The sequence below is a fragment of the Equus asinus genome, chromosome 7, assembly GCF_041296235.1.
Source record: "Equus asinus isolate D_3611 breed Donkey chromosome 7, EquAss-T2T_v2, whole genome shotgun sequence".
In the NCBI taxonomy this organism is placed as follows: Eukaryota; Metazoa; Chordata; class Mammalia; order Perissodactyla; family Equidae; genus Equus; species Equus asinus.
This window is the reverse complement of record NC_091796.1, coordinates 71450436-71472986: the sequence shown is the minus strand read 5'-3', so window position 1 is coordinate 71472986 and position 22551 is coordinate 71450436. Positions and strand designations below refer to the sequence as shown.

The following is a 22551-nucleotide window of genomic DNA, read 5'->3' as shown; positions in this document are numbered from 1 at the left end:
TTGTTTTGGTGTCACTTCCTGACCTTCCTATTTTTATGAGAAAGGGCTTATATCAAAAACCAGCTGAAAAGTATATTGCACAGTAAAAATAATTAGAAAAAAGATTACAGTTTCAAAAAAATTACTGAATTATTCTGTCGTCTATATCACCTAATTGTCACCTAAAATCAGTCCCCAATATAACATACACAAGTATTCATTAGTTCCTTCTGAGGTCACTAAAATGAAAAGTGCTGGACTTCTGAAAGGCAAAGAAAAAAATCAACCTACAAATTCTAAAAATAATGTGTTGCCAGGACCCTCTCATAGTCTTAAAAATTGAGGACTCAGAGTTTTGGTTGATGTGGGTTCTATCGATAGTTGCCATATTTGAAATTAAAATTGAGACAGTTAAAAATATTTATTCACTTAAAACAATAGCAAATCCATTGCATGTTAACATAACATTTTTATGAAAGATAAATATATTTTCGAACACTAAAAAATAATTTAGTGAGAAGAGTGGCATTGTTTTACAATTTTGTAAATCTCTTTAATGTCTAACTTAGAGGCCAGCTGGATTCTTTTTTTTTTTCTTTTTTTGTGAGGAAGATTGGCCCTGAGCTAACATCTGTGCCACTCTTCCTCTGTTTTATGTGGGATGCTGCCACAGTGTGGCCTGATGAGTGGTGCTAGGTCCACACCCAGGATCCAAACCTTGGGCTACCAAAGTGGTGTGTGAACTTAACCACTAAGACATCAGGCCGGCCTCTAGCTGGATTCTTCTATCGGCTTCTGTGTTCAATCAGTTGCAATGTTGTTCTAGTTGAAGTATATGAACAAAATCTAGCCTCACACAGAGAGTAGCTGAAAAAGAGACAGTGCTCTCTCTTAATAGCTTTTTTTAGACAATTAAGAATATTCTTCTTTGATACCACATCAAAACTCGACAAGTGATAGTTTCTTAAAAGTTAGCAGCAATATGGAGTCTAAAACTAGAATCAATGAACTTTTCATACTCTGTTATATTAAATCCATTAGTTTATCTTACACTTTCAATGGAACCCATACACGGTTTTATAACATCTTGTATTGGTCATTTTGAAAATACTGGTTCACTGAGTTATGCAGAACTTCTTTTACTACACAATATTAAAAGATCACAATTGTTAATTAAACCAACAATGAACTCATGAGAAAAGTCTTTTTTAAGTATTGGAAGCTGACAAGCTCGTAATGGTAGATATAAATTTTCCAAAATTCTAAATATGGCTTAGAGGACCCAATTTTATCACTGACATCAAATACAGTCGTTATCCTTGAAGTAACAGGCTCGCTCCATTCATTTTTAAGAAAATATCTGACAAATTCCCAAGTTTTCATAACTATAGTTCGTCTGTCATTCTTTCAAGTAAAAATTGTATTCCATGAAAAAAGTAGCTCCCTCAGCTAAGAACTCACTCATGCCAGCGCTTTTCCTTGAGACACGGTAGCAACTCAGCATACGGCAGAAGTGTTTTATGCATACTTCACATTTGGTCACACAGAATATCATAAGGACATATAGTCAAGGGTTGTGCTTGATCACATAATAATGTTTAGTACTTCATCAAAGATATCCTTAAGTGAAACTATGGTTTTTTCTGCAATTTTAAGGCAATGAAGATTACACTGGCCACACTGATGACTGTAGAGTTTGGTGCCTTGATTACTTCTAAGATGCCAGCAGTTTTACCCACCATTATTTTTGCACCACTGGTGCAAATGTCAACATATTTAAAAAGGCAAACAGCATTTTAGTGTTATGAGGAAAATAGTTTTGGACTATAGACCTCCTGAAAACGTCTCTGGAACCCCAGAGGCCTGCAGGACCACATTTTAAGAACCCGATGAAAAACTGACAACAAAACCACCACTAACAAGTTTTCATCAACAGTCAATGAAGGGAAGAGAAGTAGTCAGGAGGAAGCCAAGGATGATTAGGGTATAATTCATTTATTTAATTTTTAATTTCTTCTGAGTTCCAGTTAAGGTCTGCATTCAGAGAACCCTACCGATGATCGTGGTAAAACCTAAGCAAATCTCAAGTTCAATCTTCCCAGAGCAATCTGATTCACGCCTGAAATCTGAGAAGGTGGCAGCTTTCCCAGGTGAATGTCAATCTAGGTTTCAGGAGGAGGAACCCATGGGAAGCCTTGCAAAAAGACATCATTTCAAAACATGATGAAATTCTGAGGAGGGTGGGATTATACCACCCAGAGACCAGTTTTCTTCCGGTAATGAGAAAACACGAAAATGCCTCCCAGTTAGCTGGATGGCCTAGAAAGATCTCGCACCTCAGCATCAGAATCTCAGCTTGTGCCTGGGCTCTGGCACTTACTATCCAGGAGACCATAGCAAACCAGTGTCTCTGAGCCGGATTCACCATTTACATATTGAGCATCATATCAGCCTCAGAAGCTTGTTGTGGGGAGCAAATGAAATAACATATGGGACGGTATGAACGTATAAAAGTCATCGCTTACTAGGGTAAGAGTTCCTCCTGTCACCAGAAAATAAAACAAGAGCTGCTGTTGCTGCTTGCTCACTCACAGGCCTGGCACAGTATCTGGTGCTCAGAAGATGTTCAATAAATGAGCTGGCTGCTATGGAGAAGGGGAGCAAGCAAACTGTGACCTGGGACAATTAGCCCAATTCTTTAAAAATATCATTTCTTCTTTTTCCAGTTCCCCTTCTTTCCCGTTCCCTTAATGCCTCCTTCTTTCTCTCCTACCCTGTCTCCAACCTGCCAGTCATTTCCAATGGTAGCCACAGGAGCAGCAGGAAAACTGAAGTGGTCACTCATTCCTCAGGCTGAATATACCAAGGAATAAAACTTTTTAAAAAAAGCTAAATATTTAATAATTAAATCAACAAGCTGCAACTGGGCTTGAAACATGAGAAAGGAATACTGAAAATCAGCTGCCATCAGATCATTTTTGTCCCTTTAAAAATGGCGTGCACTGTGATGTTAGACAGTTGAGGAGCTGTGGGTTGTAGGTTTCAAGCAGTAGCACGTTTCATCTGCCTTGCTGCCTGTAGCCACAATGATTTAGCAGAGGACATAATTATTTGTAAACCTGTGGTTTGACACAGGAAATTTGAGCTAAAAACTGAGGCAAAGGTACAAAAAGAAAAAGATCAAAATCTTACTCTACACCATAACACACTGCCTTAGTTGAAAGAATAAGCAGAGAGCAAAATTCAAATGCACCTTCCACACTCTCTGGGAGGAATGTGGCTCCATTCCAAGTAGCATACAGAGCAAGAGTCTGAGAGAGGCGGGCAATTCAAAGTTCCAGCAAAGTTTTCTAGACAAGCTTCAAATCCACAAATGACAGGTGCTTTATCAGGCTATATTTTTGTTTCTTTTTTAAGAAGTTATTTTCCACCCAAAACTGGTATAGAATAGTTTCAAGTTTACTTTGGGAACACTGGGAAAAAAACATGTGCACGTGGAACTTTTGTCTTACTATCTTCGTAAAGATGCTTCCACCATTAATTCTTTTGCTTTACTTTATTCTCTTAAAAAACTATCTTACAATTAAACTTTGCAACTGCAAAATGTTATGTAATTGTTAGTAGGAGATGATTTACTTGTCATTCATTATAAGTGAGAACTTTAGGACGGACTGAAGGGAATTATCTTACTCATCTCTTCCTACCTGCGGTTTTTGACTCACAGCTTAGTATTTATTTAGAATTTTAAAAAATCTTTCTGAAGTACTTTAATCATTTAAAAATTTTAACTTGCCTCTTTATAATATAAAAGTTGTGAATTAAGGATAAGATATATACAGACCACAAAAATCAGCTCTAATTTATAAATAAGGATGGGTAACATACACTCAAAGTTAAACCATCATTTCGATGTCACAGAGGCAACCTAGATTCTTGTTTTTTTCTAGGAAATAGATATTTTTAAATGTGTAATTTTATGTTAATTTCAGCTTCTTATTAAAGACATTTCAAACACATGCAAAAGTAGACAGAATAGTGCAATAAAACCATGAGCAACCACCACCCAGCAACTATGATCAACTCACGGCTCATCCGGTTTTATCTGAAACCCATCCCTTCCTCCCACCTCTGGATTATTCTGAAGTAAATCTCAAGTAGCATATCATTTCATCAGTAAATATTTCAAAATGTATCTCTAATTGATGTTCTCTTTGTTTTATGCAACCACAATACCACAATCACACTAAATAGCATGAATCATTCCTTCATATCATCATGTGTCCAGTCACTGTTCCCATTTCCCCAGTTGTCTCCTGGGAGTCATTGTTTGTTTTACAATTTGTGTTTGAATTGGGATAAAATATGATCCATATATTGAAACTGGCCAATATGTCTCTCTTTTGTTATTTTGATTTTCCTTCCTCTCGTGTTTTTTCTTCCAATTTCTGGTTGAAGAAACTAAGTCTCTTATCCTGTAAAATTTTCCCACAGTCTGGCTTTTGCTCATTACATCTTATGGTGTTATTTAAAATGTCCCCCTGTCCCCTGTATTTCCTCTAAACTGGTAGTTAGATCCAGAAGCCTCACCCAGATTTGGGCTCAGTTTGGGGCGTGATACCTCACAGAGGTGCGGTGTGCTTCCAGTAGCAGGCACATGGTATCTGGTTTTCCCTCTGTGCGCCAATCATTAAGTTTGAGGTACCACGAGTCCAGGCAAACTGCACTTATGCAAAACTACATTTTCTTCAAATCTTAAAATCTTACATCATATTTCTTAATAGCATAACAACGCAGCAACATCTTTTTTGATTTGTTTTCACGAGGGGATATCACTACTTTAACTTAATTTCTTTCTGTTGTTTCTCCTCTAATCACAGCAGTTATGAGTTTAGTTTGATGCATTTTCATAAGTTTCCTTTATTTCAGCCTTTTTTTTTGCTACTCCACTCTTCCAGGTAAAAACTAGCCCAACTTAGTGACGAGCATAAACAGGGCCGGCTTCTGTCATGCTGACAGCATCTAGAGATTTGCAGTAAAATCCAGGTCTGTTTCACCTCTGTAATAAATTTCAGCTTGATTAGGTTGCAGATTTAGTTGTTAACTACAGAAAGGCTTAACCAGAATGAAATAAAGGGTAATAGGAGACAGCTTTTTCAAAATAATAAATCATTTCCAGTGTGTCTACTTCAGCAGCAGTGCTCTGGGGAATTCTCCATCTGATAAGAGTGGTAACACCTTTCTTAAGATGAACAATGGCGCTGGGTTTCTGATCTGGTTGACAACGTTTTGCCTTCAGCTCTGTGACAGACTTCCACAGAGAGTTTTTCTTGTTCCACCTTAGTTCACTGAAGGGCCTTCACTGTAGGTTTCTGAGCAGGTTCATCTGTCCTTCTCACCCCAGCATTATGCATAAACCTGCACACAGCACACTGTATCATCAAATTTTGAAGCTACTATAGGTAACACCAATTCCAACATTACTTTTCAAAGCCTTTATGTTCTATTTTTTTCTTCAAACTTCATTATCAAACACTTTGATGCCAATTTGGGAGATGTTATACCATGCGGTGAAACAGTGCCTGACATACTGTAAGCACTCAAACATTACTGAATGAGTAAGTAATATATTAACAAAATGGGTGATCACTAAGTAAACCAACAACACAATTTAGTTGAACTTGACAAATCATAATCTATGAGCCAGAGTCTTTAAATGCTGGTGTTCCACAGAGTTCTGCTGTTGGTTAGCCTTGATTTTCTCTCTAAATCTTCTCAGTGGGGCCCTACATCCATGCGCCTGTCTCCCACTGACACCTAGAGCTATACCTCAGGCCCAGCTCTCTTGCCAAACTCCAGACTCTTACTTCCACTTCCTTCCAGACGTCTCCACTAGGGTTTCCAATAAGCACCTCCAACTCCAGTTGTTCAAAGCTGACTTCATCATCTTCCCTCACTGTGTTTCTACGCTGGTCAATGACTCCACATCATCTAAAACCCATCCTTCTTCATCTCTAACACCAATGAGTTGACAATTTCTGTTGGTTTCACCACCTGCACATCCCTCACAGCTGTCCCCTCCTCTCCATCCAACCCCCACAGATTCCAGCTTAACTCAGGCTCTAATAATCTCTCTCTTAGACAACTTTCATAGTCTCTTAATGGCTCTCCACACCCTTGTTGCCTCTTACGCTCTAATACCCTGGTATCCCCTAGCCCCTTGAGAGATCTTGTTTCTCTCTTCTTAAAACCCTTCACGGGCACACTTCACTTCTACTAGCCTAAAAGTAGTGGGACCATGCAGTTTGTCATCTAACCCAGGACGCTTTTGAGAGCACAAGCTGGCGCTGTTGACAGTTATACTGGTTTAGCAGACAAACTAAGACTGTCCCCAGCAAACCTTCACATAAGACCCTCCCAAGTGTCTGGCTACCTCTCCTATCACACTCCCTGACCTTTGGCACCTCCCCACTACTTCCAGTTTCTGGAACCTGTCACTGCTCTCTCACCTAACTCTAACCCTGTCTCCCCCCTTGAACTATCTTCCCCTCCTGCCACGTTTCTATTTATTATTCAAACTTGCTTTAACCGTCACCTCCTCTGTGTCGCTTTCTCTAAAAACCTGCTGGCTGATCTGAGTACATATTCCTGCAGGCCAACACCGTGCCTTGGACTTATTCCAGGGGGGCCTGAGCCCCTGCACTGCACACACGGGTGCATCCACCTGTCTCCTATGAGCTCTTTTAGGAAAGTGTCTACCTCTTGTCCATCTTTATCTGCCCAGCGTCTATGATGAGATCACAGGTCTGCACCCAGCAGGTATTTCTCATGTCATTTCTCAGTCATGTCTCACATTTAATAAAAACTTTTTGCCTTAGCTGCTAATTCAGTTACGGAGTGAAAGATAAGAAAATGAGACAGGATGAAACAAGAAGCAGGCAGCAGCTCCTCACAATCAGTCCTGTATACCACAGACCTCAGCCCCGTTGGAGCAATTTTTTCTTTTTAAAGGACAGCTTTGGGACCGTAGAATCTGAGCTAATAGCAGAACTCCTACAGGAGGCCATGAAAGGAAAACAGCGTGTGACAAGCCAACATTATGCTAGTAACTGTCCACTAAATCCTTGTGGTTTCTAGTGTAAAATAAAGTAGTGCCAAAATAAAACAGGCCCGCTGAGTATACAAGGGGTCCCAGGCCGGGGCTGAGGGAACGACGGAAATATTGCTGCTGTGACAATAGGAACATGGGGATAAGAACCCCACTAGTGTAACTTCATCTAGCGCTCAACAGTTTGCAAAGCACCTCCCTACGCATTGTATCATCGGACCTTCAAAATAATCCTGAAAGATAGATTAGCTATACCCTGATGCTCAGCTAACACTTCTTGAGCTGTGACAATCCCTCCAGGATCTCAGGCCAGTGCCCCTTTCACAGTCTGAGACACACTGGGCAGGCCTGACCTCATACTGCCCCTTTATGTAAAGCCCTTCAGCACCCAAGATGGGAACTAGAGCTCCAATGTTCTATCAGCCAACATATCACTTTCTGGCCAGGGATAAGGCAGTGTGGCTGAGAGGAACAAAGCCAAGGCAGGGACATGCTCACAGCGCCAGGCTCAGGCTGCTGTCACAGGTGTGGCAGGAGCGTCGGGGGCAGGGGTGGTGGCTCCATTCCCTCCTCCTATAACACACTTGCAGAGGCAGCCATCATATCCTCTGCATTTGACAAGGGAGCTGTACTCGAAGGCAGCAGCCACGTGCAAGCTCAAGCTGAGCTCCATCCAAGGAGCCAAACTGACAAGACAAGGCTCCCACAGAGAGAGAGAACAGATCTGAGGTTCCAAAATGCATCCCACACATAGATGCCACAGCTCCTGAAATTTCAACATTGGAAGTCTATTTCTCACAGATAAAACGGCCCTTTTCGCATCTTTTAAAATATGCAAACACACCTAAGGGGTCCGAGTATTAAGATATCAATCACTATCACTTTAGTGTGAATTAGTCCATGAATTCACTATCTTCTTTGTTAGCATCTGTTCGTAGAAAGAGATCACTGGGCATCTTATTGCATTAAGAGACAGTTTGAAACAGAGAGCAGGAAGGACTAACTTAAAGGGGAGGTAGAATTACTAAAGATGGACTTGGCCTACCTCACAAATTTACCCAGGGTCAACTCTGAAAGGAATACAATTGCAATGACCTGGTAAAAACTCACGCCAATAAGATTTGACATTCCTTTCTTCTTATCACTAAATCTAATAAATAAATACAACGAGAACCTCCAGGAGCATTCCAGTGCTAGTATTCTGATGTTTCTAGTGTACAATGAAGGAAGATGGAACGTTAATAAAATGTAGTCCTAAAGAGCTGGCATAACTCTAAGGAAAAGAAGTCACGTAACGACTACAGCACAATCAGACGTGGTCTAAGATGCATGGCCTTCCTCCGTGGTCCCTCGTAACTTAATGCAGAAAAGCGGTTCAGCACATTCAGAATCTCCCCCGCTCCTCGCTGTCTCTCCTCTCACTGCCGGTTGGTCGATACCATGGTTGTACCCATGCTCCATGGGCTGTGAGAATGTTCTATCAATAGTGCTCTGTCATGATGACACTACATTTTACTCAACTGACCTATAAGCAGATTCATTTTTCAGACAAATCCTGTAATTCCAGGATACCAAGCAAAACAAAAAGACCTGTGAGCAGGCAGAAGACCCCACACTGTAATCTGAACAGTTTTTTCATGTTCAAGCATCCTAGGTTTCTGCTAATTTCACTATCGGAGCATAAAGATAAGATGCAACAATTGAGACGACAGTTTGAAAAATCTTAACATTGAAACAACTTGCCCCCATGTCTAAGAATGGTAGGCCGGGAGGAGAGAAAACCATTTCTCAAAGAAGAAGTCACCAATTTGCAAAATGCCCACATCAAACAGACAAACTAGTAAGTCTCATGCATAAAAATCTTCACAAGAATTTTAGTGACGGTGGAGTAGCTTGTAAAGCCTGATCCTCTCGCCAAAAACAACTAAAATCCCTAGAAAATATGTTTTAAAACAAATAGTTGAAAACATTGGAGAGGAACCAAAAAAAGGCAGAAATTAGAGGGAATTTGACACGTGAAAGAAGAGAATTGCATTGAGCAGGATCCACATTTACAGGCCATTTCCCATGATTACTTCCCAGGCTGCACAGGGCCGAGTGACCAGAACTCAAAACAGAAGGCTACAGTTTCAATGGCTTGAAGAAGAAATGACAAGATTCAGAACTACCAGATGACTGGAACCTGAACAGAGAAATCCTGGAAAGGATGAGGCCACAGAGAGAAGAATCGCCAAATATGTAAACTCCTCAGTCCCTGGTCCTCCTAGCTGAGCGCGTGTGACGGAGACTCCTCGAGTCCAGAAAATGAGCCTGAGTGCTGAGCAAAGTGCGTGGAGCTGTCAGCCGTTTCCCACTGCAGGAGAGACGGTTTGAAGCTTGAGTCCCCAACAAAGGCAAACGGATTTACAACATCTCGGGCGTTCCATCGAAATGCCAGATTGGCTATGTCTTATGAATAAAGACTATGTCCTAGGACTGTGGAATTTGCCCTAAAAGTAAGGGGGAAAAAAGTAAGGGGCTGGCCGGGTGGCTTAGCAGTCAAGTTCGCATGCTTGGCTTTGGAGGCCCGGGGTCCGCTGATTTGGATCCCAGGCACAGACCTACACACTGCTGATCAAGCCATGCTGTAGCAGGTGTCCCACATAGAAAATAGAGGAAGATGGGCGCAGATGTTAGCTCAGGGCCTATCTTCCTCAAAAAAAAAAAAAAAAGTAAAGAAGTCTCACTCTGAAAGGCCTTCACAGGGGCCAGCCTGGTGGTGTAGTGGTTAAGTTCTCGTGCTCTGCTTCCGCAGCAGCTGGGTTCACAGATTCAGATCCCCGGCACGGACTTAGCACTGCTTGTCAAGCCATGCTATGGTGGCATCCCACATAAAATAGGGGAAGACTGGCAAAGATGTTTGCTCAGTGACAATCTTCCTCAAGCAACAAAAAGAGGAAGATTGGCAATATATATTAGTTCAAGGCCAATCTTCTTCACACAAAAAAAAAATCCTTAACAGTTTTAAGGGGATCAGCCAATAATTTAATTGCCTACTAGAAAATAAAGAAAAAGGAGAAAAACCATATGGTAATCTCAACAGAAAAAGCATTTGCCAAAATTCAACAGTTACACTTGATTAAAAAAAAAAAACTATCAGAAACCTAGAACTGGAAAGGAACCTTCTCAGTTGCGATAAGGGGCATCTACAAAATGCATTCAGCCAACATCACACTTACGGGAAAAGACTAAATCCCTTCCTTCTAAGATTGGTTATGAGGCAAGGAGGTGCGTCCTATAGGCCTCCAGGCACAATAAGGCAGGAAAAGGAAATAAAAACCATAAATATTAGAAAAGAAAAAGAAAACTGTCTTTATTAGTAGACAATATGATTGTTTACATAGAAAATCTTAAGGTATCTACAAACAAATAAACCTACTAGGATGTATAAGTGAATTTATTAAGGTTGCAGGAGACAAAGTTAATCTACAAAAAGAATTTCATTTCTATATACTGGTAACAAACAATTTCAAAATAAAATTTTTTAAATATTTATAACAGCATCAAAAAGTTTAAAATACTTAGGAATTTTTTAAAAATATGTGTAAGACTTCTATATTGAAAACTATACGATATTGCTCATATTGCAGATATAGAGGAGACACATTAAAGACCATCAGTAAACGGAGAGATACATCATGTTTATGGATGTGAAGATGCTCACAATGTTAAGACGTCAGTTCTCCTCAAATTGACCTATAGATTCAACACAATTTCAATTCAAAATCCAGCACACTTTTGTGCGGAAATGGATAAGATGACTCTAGAACTGACACCCAAATTTAAAATACTGAGAATAACTAAAATAAAACTTTAAACAAACAAACAAAAAGAACAAAGTTGGAAGGCTCACAGTACTTAACCTTAAGAGTTACTACAAAGCAGCAATAATGAAGACCCTGTGGAACTGGCCTAAAGGTAGACAAACAGATCGACAGAACAGAATAGACAATCCAAAAAGAGACCCACGTATGGGGTCAACTGATTTTTGACAAAGGTTCCAAGGTGATCCAATGGGAAAAAGAAAGTCTTTGCAATAAACAGTGCTAGAACAACTAGATTACTATATACAGAAAAGAAATCTCAACCCCTCCATCACATCTAACATAAATATTAATTTAAGGAGTATAGACATAAACATAAAAGCTAAAATTATAAGCTTCTAAAAGAAAACAGGAAAATATCTTTGTGACACTATAATAGACAGATTTCTTAGAGAAAAATGTTTTTACACAAAATATGTAAACTATGAAAGCAGAGATTGATAAGTTAGACCTCAAAGAAATTAAAAACTTCTGCTCAAAGACACCATGAAGAAAATAAAGTCAAGCCACAGACTGGAGAAAGTATTCATAATACATATTTCTCACAAAGGATTCATATCCAGAAAACATAAAGAATTCCTAACAATCAGTAATAAAAAGACAAACCAATTTCAGAAAACAGGGCAAAAGACTTGAACTGGCACTTGGAAAAAAAAAAAGACCAATAAGCACATGAAAATGTATTCATCATCAGGGAAATACAAATTAAAACCACAAGATACTATTTTATACCCACTAGAATATCTAAAATTAAAGAGAATGACCATACCAAGTGTTGGTGACGACACGAAGTAACTGCATGGAGTAACTCTCATACATTGCTGGTGGGAGTATATAATACAACCACTTTGGAAAAACATTTGAGAGTTTCTTATAAAGCTAAATATATACCCACTCTATTACCCAGCAATTCCGCTGCTGGGTGTTTACACAAGGAAAATGAAAGTACGTGTCCATAAAAGTCTATGTACAAGAATGTTTATAGAAGCAGTCATGAGGGGCTGGCCCCGTGGCCGAGTGGTTAAGTTCGCGCGCTCCGCTGCGGGCGGCCCAGTGTTTCGTTGGTTCGAATCCTGGGCGCGGACATGGCACTGCTCATCAAACCACGCTGAGGCAGCGTCCCACATGCCACAACTAGAAGGACCCACAACGAAGAATACACAACTATGTACCGGGGGGCTTTGGGGAGAAAAAGGAAAAAATAAAATCTTTAAAAAAAAAAAAGAAGCAGTCATGACACCCCAAAACAGGGAAAACTCCAAATGTCCACCAAGAGGAGAATGGGTAAACAAATTATGCTACATTTATATAATGGAATATTCAGCAATAAAAAGGAATAAGATACTGATACATCCAATGTCATGAATGAATCTCACAGAAATCATGCTGGGCGAAAGAAATCAGACACAAAGAGAACGTACTACATAATTCCATTTACATGAACTTCCAGAATAGGCCAAACTAACCTACGGTGAAAAAACAAAGCAAAGTACTATATTTATTGCCCTGGCAGCAGGGAATTCACTGGAAAAGGACACAGGGGAATATTCAGAGTGGTGGAAATGTTCTTATCTTGGATTGGGTGCTGGTTACACAGTTGTACGCATTTGTCAAACTCAAATTCTTCACTTCTGATCTGTTCTTTTCACTGTATATAAACTTTACCTCAATTAAAAAAAAATCAGGAGCTAGAAGTGGGGGTGGTACCAGAGAAATGGAACAGAATCTCTTAAAGAACAGAATGAAATTAAGATTATAAGGAAGAGAACGTGATCCTTCTATTCTTAACACATTCAAGGGCAAACTAAAAGACTGGCCCCAAAACACAAATCTAAAGTACAGTTTAATAGACTTGAACCAAGAGAGGCAAGAATCAATTCAGTTAAGATGATGATGAATAAAAAAAAAAATTCAGTGAGTATGTTAAACAAAACACGAGACTGCCAGATTTAGCAAATATATTTAATCTGGCCACCCAAACCAATAACTATTAGGCAACAAAAATCAGCCAGCCTAACTTAGAACAGTGAATTTTTTAAAGTGTGTTATACAAAATGCTCTTTTTATAATTTCCATGATAGAAATTCCTACTTAGTATGAACCAAGATTTCACATACACGGGAAAACAATCAAAACTCGCTCTTACCTTCAGTGAAACTCCCTGTTAGGGTTATTACCACAAATACTTTCCCTTCTGGCTCCAGATCCACCTAGAAAGAAAAAAAAAAAAGTTACATTCTAATCTTAAAGTACTTTTTGTGGGCCTCAAGTAATTCTTCACAGAGAGGCCTAAATGTGCAAATCACAGTCTTAATCAGATCTAAGTCTCATTCAACAGCAGAGGGGCAAGAATCGAGGGAAAGCACAAGGAAGTGTAAAGCTTGAAAATGCAAATCTAAAAGAAACAGTTCTTTCAATGTTTCCCTTCTCTTGACTTTTATCCTCTTCTACTTTGGCTCTTCATGATGTGGAGAAGCACATTATGACTTGGTCATTGTTTTGGAGACATCCCTATCTTATGCACACCATTTATAAGAGCAGCATTTTACTAAACCACATGGTAAGTATATGACATAGAGAAATAATGGCAACATACAAGGTAATGAACAAATGTGGCATGGTCAACTGCAGACCTTTAGTTTTTAGGGAGTAAAACGTATGAAGGGCAGTGCTTTCTCTGTCCACAGCATCTCCCCCTACGTGTGGGTGCTCTTCAGGAAGCACTAGGGCAGGCAGTTCAGGAGCTTTCCATTCACCCCCCTCACAGTGTACAGGAGAATCAAGATTCCTTAAAGTTCTTCTCTATGAGCTGAGATACCAAGATGTACATTCTGCAAATAAGGGAGCTTGAAGCCTTCTCACTAGGTCCCATCCTCTGCACACACTCCACTGTCCCAAAGACCTTCAGGCAGCATCCTGGGGCATGCCCTCCACATCTGCTGTAATCACACCAGCCCAGGTAGGCAGGCTCTGTCCTCTTCGTGCTGGTGCTAACCTTGAACTACCCATGAACATCTCTAAGCCTTGAATCGTGAGGTTCTTTTGGACCCAAATACATGAATTTATAATTGTAAATAAAATATTGTCCAGTTTGGTCCCATTTCCGCCTTTGGCCTTTCATCTAAGAGAGAGAGAAGTCCAAAGAAGCTGAGTATAGATACGGATGGTCATTTGTAGAATATTAAATTTTAAAAAGCTGCTAATCACATGGTATGGTGGACAGGGCCCCAAACTAGACCAGGACATGGACTCTAGCCTGACTGCCACAGCTGGCTCTGGACTCTGGGCAAGGCCCTTAACCATCCCTAGGGTCACTGTTGTCATCTGAAAGTCCGTGACATCATTAGTCAGCATTTCTGCCATGGCTTCCATCAGATGATCTCAAAGAGACTTAGCAGTACTATTCACTGTTTTTATTGTACCTATGGGTGACAAAGACTGAAAAAGAAAACGCACTGACCTTACCCTAGCTCACCAACACATATTTTGTAACACCACACCTCGGTTATATACTTTTCAAAACAAAAGACGCCTGTTTTGTACTGACTCAGAAAGCTTTACCTGTAGAGTAGCCTATTCTTATAAACCTTCCCTTTCTCCTCATAAAATCTGCCATCAGTGTGGTTACCACACTGGAGATCACCCCAGCGTTTGAATAAGCTACTTGCATCATGACTACTGCTAACTTAACCATATCCCCTTAACTATCTTAAAACCACGTGTGCACCTTTATAGAACAGTTCTGAAAATAGAGTTCTCTGGAGAGATGACTAAACAGGATGTCAGTCTCTAATTGTCTCTACTCTCTGCCTTGACTTGTTTCAAGTCAAAAATATGTTATTTTTAAAAGCCACTCCCTCCTCTTCACTATAAAGGCCTGGCAGACAGCACACACATGCGCACACATTCGACATCACAACATAAGCTGCTGCAGGCACAGAAGGAGCTGCTTCCAGCCTCCAGACAGACAGGCGGCCGGGACCGCCTCTGTGATCTTCCAGCCCATGGCCAGCCTGTAAACTCCCTCCGACACTGCCCCACGGGCCTGCAAAGAAGGCTACTCTACCCCGACGAGTCAGAAGTTGCTATGACAGATGGCAGGAGATTCCACCACTGAGAATCAGGAGCCCATACAAGTAGAACAGGTTTGCTGCTGCAGCTTTGACCAATGCCACTGTTGCAGTGGACAAGCCAGACTCAAACGCCGTCTTCAAGCCTAGTCCATGCAAGACCTCTGACCTTAGAACAGGGCTGCACAAAGTGCAGGTCGAGGTTCATTAGTGGGACATGAAAACAATGTTGCACACAACAGGGATTTTAAGTAGAATAAAATGGAACAGAAAATATAAACGCACCAAGCAGTAAGGAGAAGTACTATGTCATGAAATTTCTGTTTTTTCTATGCATTTATAAGGGTATACCGTGTTTTAGTGTAAAAATGTATTCCTTACTGTGTCACAGAGAGACAGTTTGGAAAACCTGGCCATAGAGGTTATCTGTTCCATCTACACAGTGCTGATGGGCTGCTGTCATCTGTTCACAGTGGTCACTTACATACCTCCAGTTGACAGCCAACAGCCTACCTTCACAGCTGGCTTCTTTCACCCCGGTACCCAGACAATATCTTTCTCTAAGAGGAGAACTGCAGCAGCCAATAGTTTCCATTCATTGACCCTAGTTCTGCCCCTACAGCTGCAGTGGATATTTTCTCTCTAGGTAGAACATCCATTCCAGCTTCTGAGAACAGCACTTCAGCTTTATTTGAGAACTATCCCTCCCTCACATGCAGTGCAAATGGTTCAGCTGGGATTCTACCCCTAGTTCCAGAGTGGACATGTGACCCAGGCCTGGCCAATCAGAGCACTGAATTTTCCAGCCACAACGACTGGTACGGAGCTGACACATAGTCCTACATCTGGCCATCTGAGTAAGTACTATTCCCTACCCTCAGTAACCGGTTCAGGTTTGGGCACAAAATCCAAGTGGGTCCAATTAGGAATCCCCTACAAGGAAGAGACAAGATCTCACTTCTGTTGAACTTCAGTCTGGAAGGACATAAATTTGGGAGTGCCCAGCACCCTCTTTGTCACCACATTGGGCTGGAGAATGAAGCCAGCAGAGAAAGGAGACCTGAGAGACACAGAGACCACGTCTTGATATCATTTAAACCCATGGATCAAGCTTTGCTTGATTCTTCTGGATTTTCAGGGAAGTGAGTCCATAAATTCCTTTTGCTTTAGCCAGTTTGAGCAGGCTTTTCTATCACTTGCACCCAAAAGACTTATCCAAATTGGCAGCCAAAGAGAATAAGTCAAATATTTAAAGACAATTATCACCACCCCTCTACACCTTCTAACATCCATGCCATCCCCTACAATCTGCCTCCCTGCAGCATCAAAACAGCTCCTGCAAGCTCAGCATGTCCCATGGTGTCAAATCCAAAGCTGCATCCGTCTTCGTCTCAGTTGATCTCTCTGCAGCATCTCATCCTCTTAACAACATGCTTCTTCATGAATCTCTTTACTCCTTCCTTCCAAGGCACCTTTCTTCCTTGGTCCTCCTCTTGCTCTTCTCTAACTTTCTTTCTCAGACTCCTTTCCAGCATTCTCTCTCTCTGATTGCCTTTAAATCTTGCCGCTCCTAAGTCCTCTTTTCCTTCCACCGGAAGATTCAGACTCATGATTTCAAAACTATCTGAGATTCTTTGGGGTAGGAGGAGGAGAAAGAACCAGACATATCAGAACCTCCAAGGGGGTGTAGTCAGATTCATTTCATAAGTCTCGAGCACGGAGCTCACTCCCAAACCTATATATGCACCTTTCTGAAAGTCTCCATCTCAGTGTCCCACTGAGACAATTTCCTTTAGTTCAACACATCAACATGTCCAGAGTTCAACTTCTCATCTTGTACCCCTTAACTGACACCTCTGACTCTACCATCTACCCAGCAGCCAGGCTCCTTACCACATACACATAACTCTACCAGATCCTACAAAGGCCACTTTCTGAGCCTCTCCTAAACCTGCCCCTTCCTTTCCACTTCTACCACCATCCCTCACCTGGCCTCTTGCAATGGCCTTCTAGCTGGTTTCTGTCTCCAGACTGGCTGCCCCACTCCCCCGCCCAGCTGCTGCCAGTGACATGTTTCAAAAATGAAAATCTGACCATGTGACTTCCTAACTTAAACTCCTTCAGTCTATCCTCTCCCCTCCATGATAAGGTCCAAAGTCAGCTGGCACATAGCCCTGCATGCTGTGTCCCCACCATCCTAAATACAAACAACCTGCATCTCAGCCTCTTTTAATTACTTGTAGACTCTCCAGGGAGGCATGCTATTTCACTTAATCTGAGAGATCAATAAAATGTGTTATGGGTCAGGCAGCATACTGGAGAACGTAGTCAAAATTGTGAAAAACATGCATTCCCTATCTGAAGCTTACTGCCTAGTGATTTGGGCATGCAATCTTTCTGGCTGGAAAATCCTTTCCTCTCTTTTGTATGTGTCAAACTCCTATTTGTCCATCAAGACTCAACTCAAAATTCACCTTTACAGGAAGACCGTCCCAGACCTCTTTTAGACAGTTGGGCAACTCTACACCATCATGGAAACCATTGCTGGAACCCACATCATGTTGTAGTTATTATGCCCTGTCCTTTAGGAACCTTCCTTGCACATAAAAGGACTGAAATGATATGGTGAATGAGTAAATAAATTAACAAACATGGATAGCCCAAGCTGCTTTCTATAGCACATGTTTTTCTCCTCCTTTATCATTGTGACCAGTTTCCTTCAGATATGCCCCAATTTCTCCATACTCCCATTAAAGAGCGAACATCAGCTTGCAGGTATAACCTGACCTTAACAGGGGAAAGCAAGGTTATCACCAACCTTGAGCTCAACAGTGACAGCCCTTTACTGATGCAGCAAAGACTACACAAGGACTTTGAGAAGCCCCTGTGACCAAGCTTGAGTTTGTCATCAACTAAAATCTTTGCATCTTTTCTATGTGCTTTAAGGCTCTGCTTCCTACATTCTGTTCAGTGGTTAGGCCCCAAATCCTAAGAGCTTCATATTTTTTCTCTAGAATTTCAACTTGTTGTTCCAGGCCCCAAGGCTCGCTGGATTCCAAATCCAGTCAGTTCATTCACTCTCCTTCTCAGCTTTACAGCCTTCCCATTCAGGGCCTGGGTTAGCTACGTCATCATCGAAAGCACTGACAGAACATCCAAGGGAACAGGGCTGAGGCCAGGGCACTAGGGAGGCCCAACATGGAAATGGACACACTCAGCATTCTTCCTGTAACAATCATTCAGGCAGAAACGAAGACACTAACTCCTCTTTCCTACAGGCCCCTTCTATTGGTGAGGACGGCAACACCCGGGCCCTTGTCTAAACCCAGAAAGCAATGGCCTTTAAAAAAATGACATTCTTATGCACAAATAGTTAAATCAACAAAAACTCAGTGTCAACAACTGGTGCCGTAACCACTGGGCATCCATATGCAAAAGAGTGAACTTCAACTCATACACGTAACTCACACAGAAATCAACTCAAAACGGATCATAGACCTCAGGGCAAAACCGAAAACACTAACACTTCAAGAAAAATACTTAAGAGAAAATCTTTGGGACCTTGGGTTAGGCAAATATTTCTTAGAAATGAAAACAAAAGCACAATCCATGAAAGAACAAAATGATAAATTGAACTTCACCAAAATGAAAATTTCTGCTCTTTGAAAGATACCATTAAAAGAATGAGAAAACGAGACACAGATTAGGATAAAATATTTGTGAATCATCTATCTCATAAAGTACTTGTATCCAGAATGAAGAACTTACAAGATTCATTAATAAGAAAACAAAACAAACCAACTTTCAAAAAGTGGGTTCCATCACTTCATTTCACCAAAGAAGATAGACAGATGGCAAATAAGTACATAAAAACAAGTTCAACATCATTAGTCATTGGATTAATGCAAATTAAAACCACAGTGCAATAACAATACACAGCTATTAGGATGGCTAACATTCAAAAGTCTGACTATACTAAGTGTTTGTAAGAACATCAAGCAAGCGGAATTCTCACACACCATTGACAGGGCTGTAAAAGGCTCCCATCACTTTGGAAACAGTTTGACATTCTCTTAAAAAGTTATGCATACATCTCTCATTTGATCCAGCTATTCCACTCCTAGGTATTTAGCCAAGAATAAAGACAGTGTATGTTCAGGCAAAGATATATATGCAAATGCTCACAGGAGCTATTTTCAAAAAGTGGTATACCCATACAATGGAATAGTCCTCAAGAAGAAAAAGAATAAACTAGTGATGTATGCAACAACATGGAAGTATACTAAATGAAAGAAACCAAACAAAAAAGAGTACATTCTGTCTAGAAAAGGCAAGAAAACATAGTTTTATATGACTATAAACATATAGTTTCTATAGTGGCAGAAAACATATCAGTGGTTGGCTGGAATAGGGTTTAGAGAAACAGGACGGGTGGTGCAGAGGGAATAAAAAGGGGCATGAGAGTATCAAACAGTTAAATGGGGAAAGAAGACTCTAACACCGGTGCTAGGACCACAGGATATCTATGTGCAAAGAATGAAGGCGGGCCCCTACCTCATACCACAGATAACCATGAACACAAAATGGATCATAGACCTAAATGTAAGAACTAAAACTATGAAGCTCTTGGAAGAAAACATAGGAGTAAATTTTCCTGACTTTCCTGACTTTAGGCAATGGTTTCTTAGATATGACATCAAAAGTACAAGCGGGGCTAGCCCAGGGGCGCAGCGGTTAAGTTCGCATGTTCCACTTCAGCGTCCCAGGGTTTGCCGGTTGGGATCCCAGGTGAGGACATGGCACCACTTGGCACGCCATGCTGTGGTAGGTGTCCCACATATAAAGTAGAGGAAGATAGGCACGGATGTTAGCTCAGGGCCAGCCTTCCTCAGCAAAAAGAGGAGGATGGGCAGCAGCAGTTAGCTCAGGGCTAATCTTTCTCAAAAAAAAAAAAAAAAGAAAAAAGTACAAGCAACAAAAAATAATTGACAGATTGGACTACATTGAAATTTAAAACTTTTGTGATATAAAAACAAACAAACAAAAGAAGTATCTACACCTCATTGCCCAAATACCCTCTCCAAGTGCTGCTGTCAACTTTTCCCCATCAAAGCTTCCAGTGGCTTCCCAATGCCTTCAGAACAAAACTCACTCTGCTTCACGTGGCTTTCCAGGTCACCTTGGGATACTAACTTATCCAAACTTCTTTTCAAGCTTCCATTCTTTAAACTCGCTCTCCTAGTCGGGCCTGTCTCCTTTCTATGGCACGGCCACACCTTTGCTCATGCTGTTGTCTCTGCTTGGAAAGCCTTTCTCTCTTCACTTCACCTTTCTATTTATTCAAACCTTTACTGAATTAGTCCTGGGGTCGGGATCATTGCCAGGTGCTCAGGATTTCCCACAGCAGCTCCCTAGGGCAACAGGCAGGATGGGTAACGAATGCACCTGGCAAAGATGATGCAGGTACAGGAGCTGAAGGAAGGAAATTTTGCCAGGAAGATCTTGACATGCACATTGATCCTGCAGTCTCAAAATTCCTGTCTCAGTTATTATCTTAACACATGTCTATGCCCTTGAGCAATTAGGTAAAATTTCACATACTTATATCTCATCGCTTACACTAAGTCTGTAAGCTCCATTCTAGCGGGATTTGACACTTTTATACTCCAAAGGCCTAGCAGAGTTCCTTGAACCAAGTAAACACTCAACAAATATCCATTGATTTGGTCTAATGAGCTGAACTGGAAGGTCATTTGACCATCTCAATTTCATCACCTATAAAATAGGAATGATGGTATTTTTTTTATTGAGTTAATGATAGGTTACAATCTTGTGAAATTTCAGTAGTACATTATTGTTTGTCATTCGTGTTGTAGGTGCACCACTTCTCCCCTTATGCCCACCCCCTACCCCCCTTTCCCCTGGTAGCCACAAATCTGTTCTCTTGTCTACGTTTTTAAATTCCTCATATGAGTGGAGTCATACAGAGATTGTCCGTCTCTAACTGGCTTATTTCACTTAACATAATTCCCTCAAGGTCTATCCACATTGTTGCAAATGGGACAATTTTGTTCTGTCTTACGGCTGAGTAGTATTCCATTGTATATATGTACCACATCTTCTGTATCCACTCATCTGTTGATGGGCACTTAGGTTGCTTCCATGTCTTGGCTATTGTAAACAATGCTGCAATAAACATTGGAGTGCGTAAGACTTTTGGAATTGCTGACTTCAAGCTCTTTGGGTAGATACCCAGTAGTGGGATAGCTGGGTCGTATGGTAGTTCTATTTTTAATTTTTTGAGGAATCAGGAATGATGGTATTTTATGCTGTAATAAATACTATGTGACAAAACATCATAAAATATAAAAGTGCTCCAAGACGACTCCAAGGCGTACCAGTAGCAACTGGACTACCCAGGCCCCTGCTTAGGGATCCTCCTCTGTTCCCTTGCTGTGCCCAGCAGAGCCCCAGCACCCCTCCCTCCCACACACACTCCCTCAGCCAACATTTGCTTTCCCTTGGCATCACCTTGCAGAAGCTGGGCAAGTCACTTGCATCCCCGGCTCAGTCTCCTTGTCCATGAAATGAGAGGGTTGTCTAAAAACCTTTCTAGCTCTAATGTTCCATGATTCTAAACAGGCTTAGATAAAAGCCTGCACACAGGACTCAACGGAAACACTCATTTAATTAACTGGTAATAATTTATAATCATTTCCCTTCACAAAAGGCATTAGAATTGATCACAGACAGGAAACTTCTGGCTATTTAATATTCATCTCCGTCTGGGATAAGCGAAGGGATCTAGCATATTAAAAGAAAAAAATGATCCTTTATTTGGGCAAAGTTAGAGGGTTCACCTAGACTCCATGGGCCTTGAGCCAGACATCAGACATCTGGGATACTCAGATTCTTGGCATGGTGGCTCGTTTCTATAACTTTTCTAAGTCTTACTCTAGGCATAAGTAACAAGAGAATCTAAAACATGATAAAGCATTTCAAAATTCTCTTCCAGCTGAAACTGTCAGGCTTGAAAATACGAGTTCAAATTCCTAAAGAAAAAAAAAAAAGTCTTACAGAATTGTACCAATAACCAATGAGGAGACCTGTGGCTGTGTTCTTCAATAATAGAAATAGTAGCTACTATGTTTTGGGCTTATGGATATGCAGGAGCCCTGCAAGGTGCCTAACCTACATTATTTCTCACCTTCGCCACTTGTAAGTTAAGTATCACCACCATCATCATACAGACGGGAAAATGGGAGCTCAGTAAGGTTAGGGAATTCATGGAGGTCACCCAGCAGTGAAGGCCGAGCCAAGATCCAGATCCAGGGAAGATCCCACACCGGTTCCACACCAGCCTCCCCCTAGGCTGCTGTGACAGCATCTGCCTGCGGGTGCTGCAGATTTGCCTTCAGCCTTCTGCTCCCAGCGAAGCCAGCCTGCCTGGGCTTCTGGCACTTAGGCCATCACATCACTCGTCTCCCCTGGGAACTTGGCCAAGACTTGTGCCATCAGGACCTGAGGATACTCC

General features: G+C 41.2%; 1 protein-coding gene across 1 annotated transcript in view; it reads right to left on the bottom strand.

The window, feature by feature from the left end:
- Nucleotides 1-22551, bottom strand: part of PRKCH (protein kinase C eta) — a 212454-nt gene that overhangs the window by 136994 nt on the left and 52909 nt on the right. Inside the window, exon 2 of the mRNA XM_014868498.3 lies at nt 13094-13157. Within this exon, the coding sequence (XP_014723984.3) occupies nt 13094-13157 (64 nt within the window). The remainder of the gene's footprint in view (nt 1-13093; nt 13158-22551) is intronic.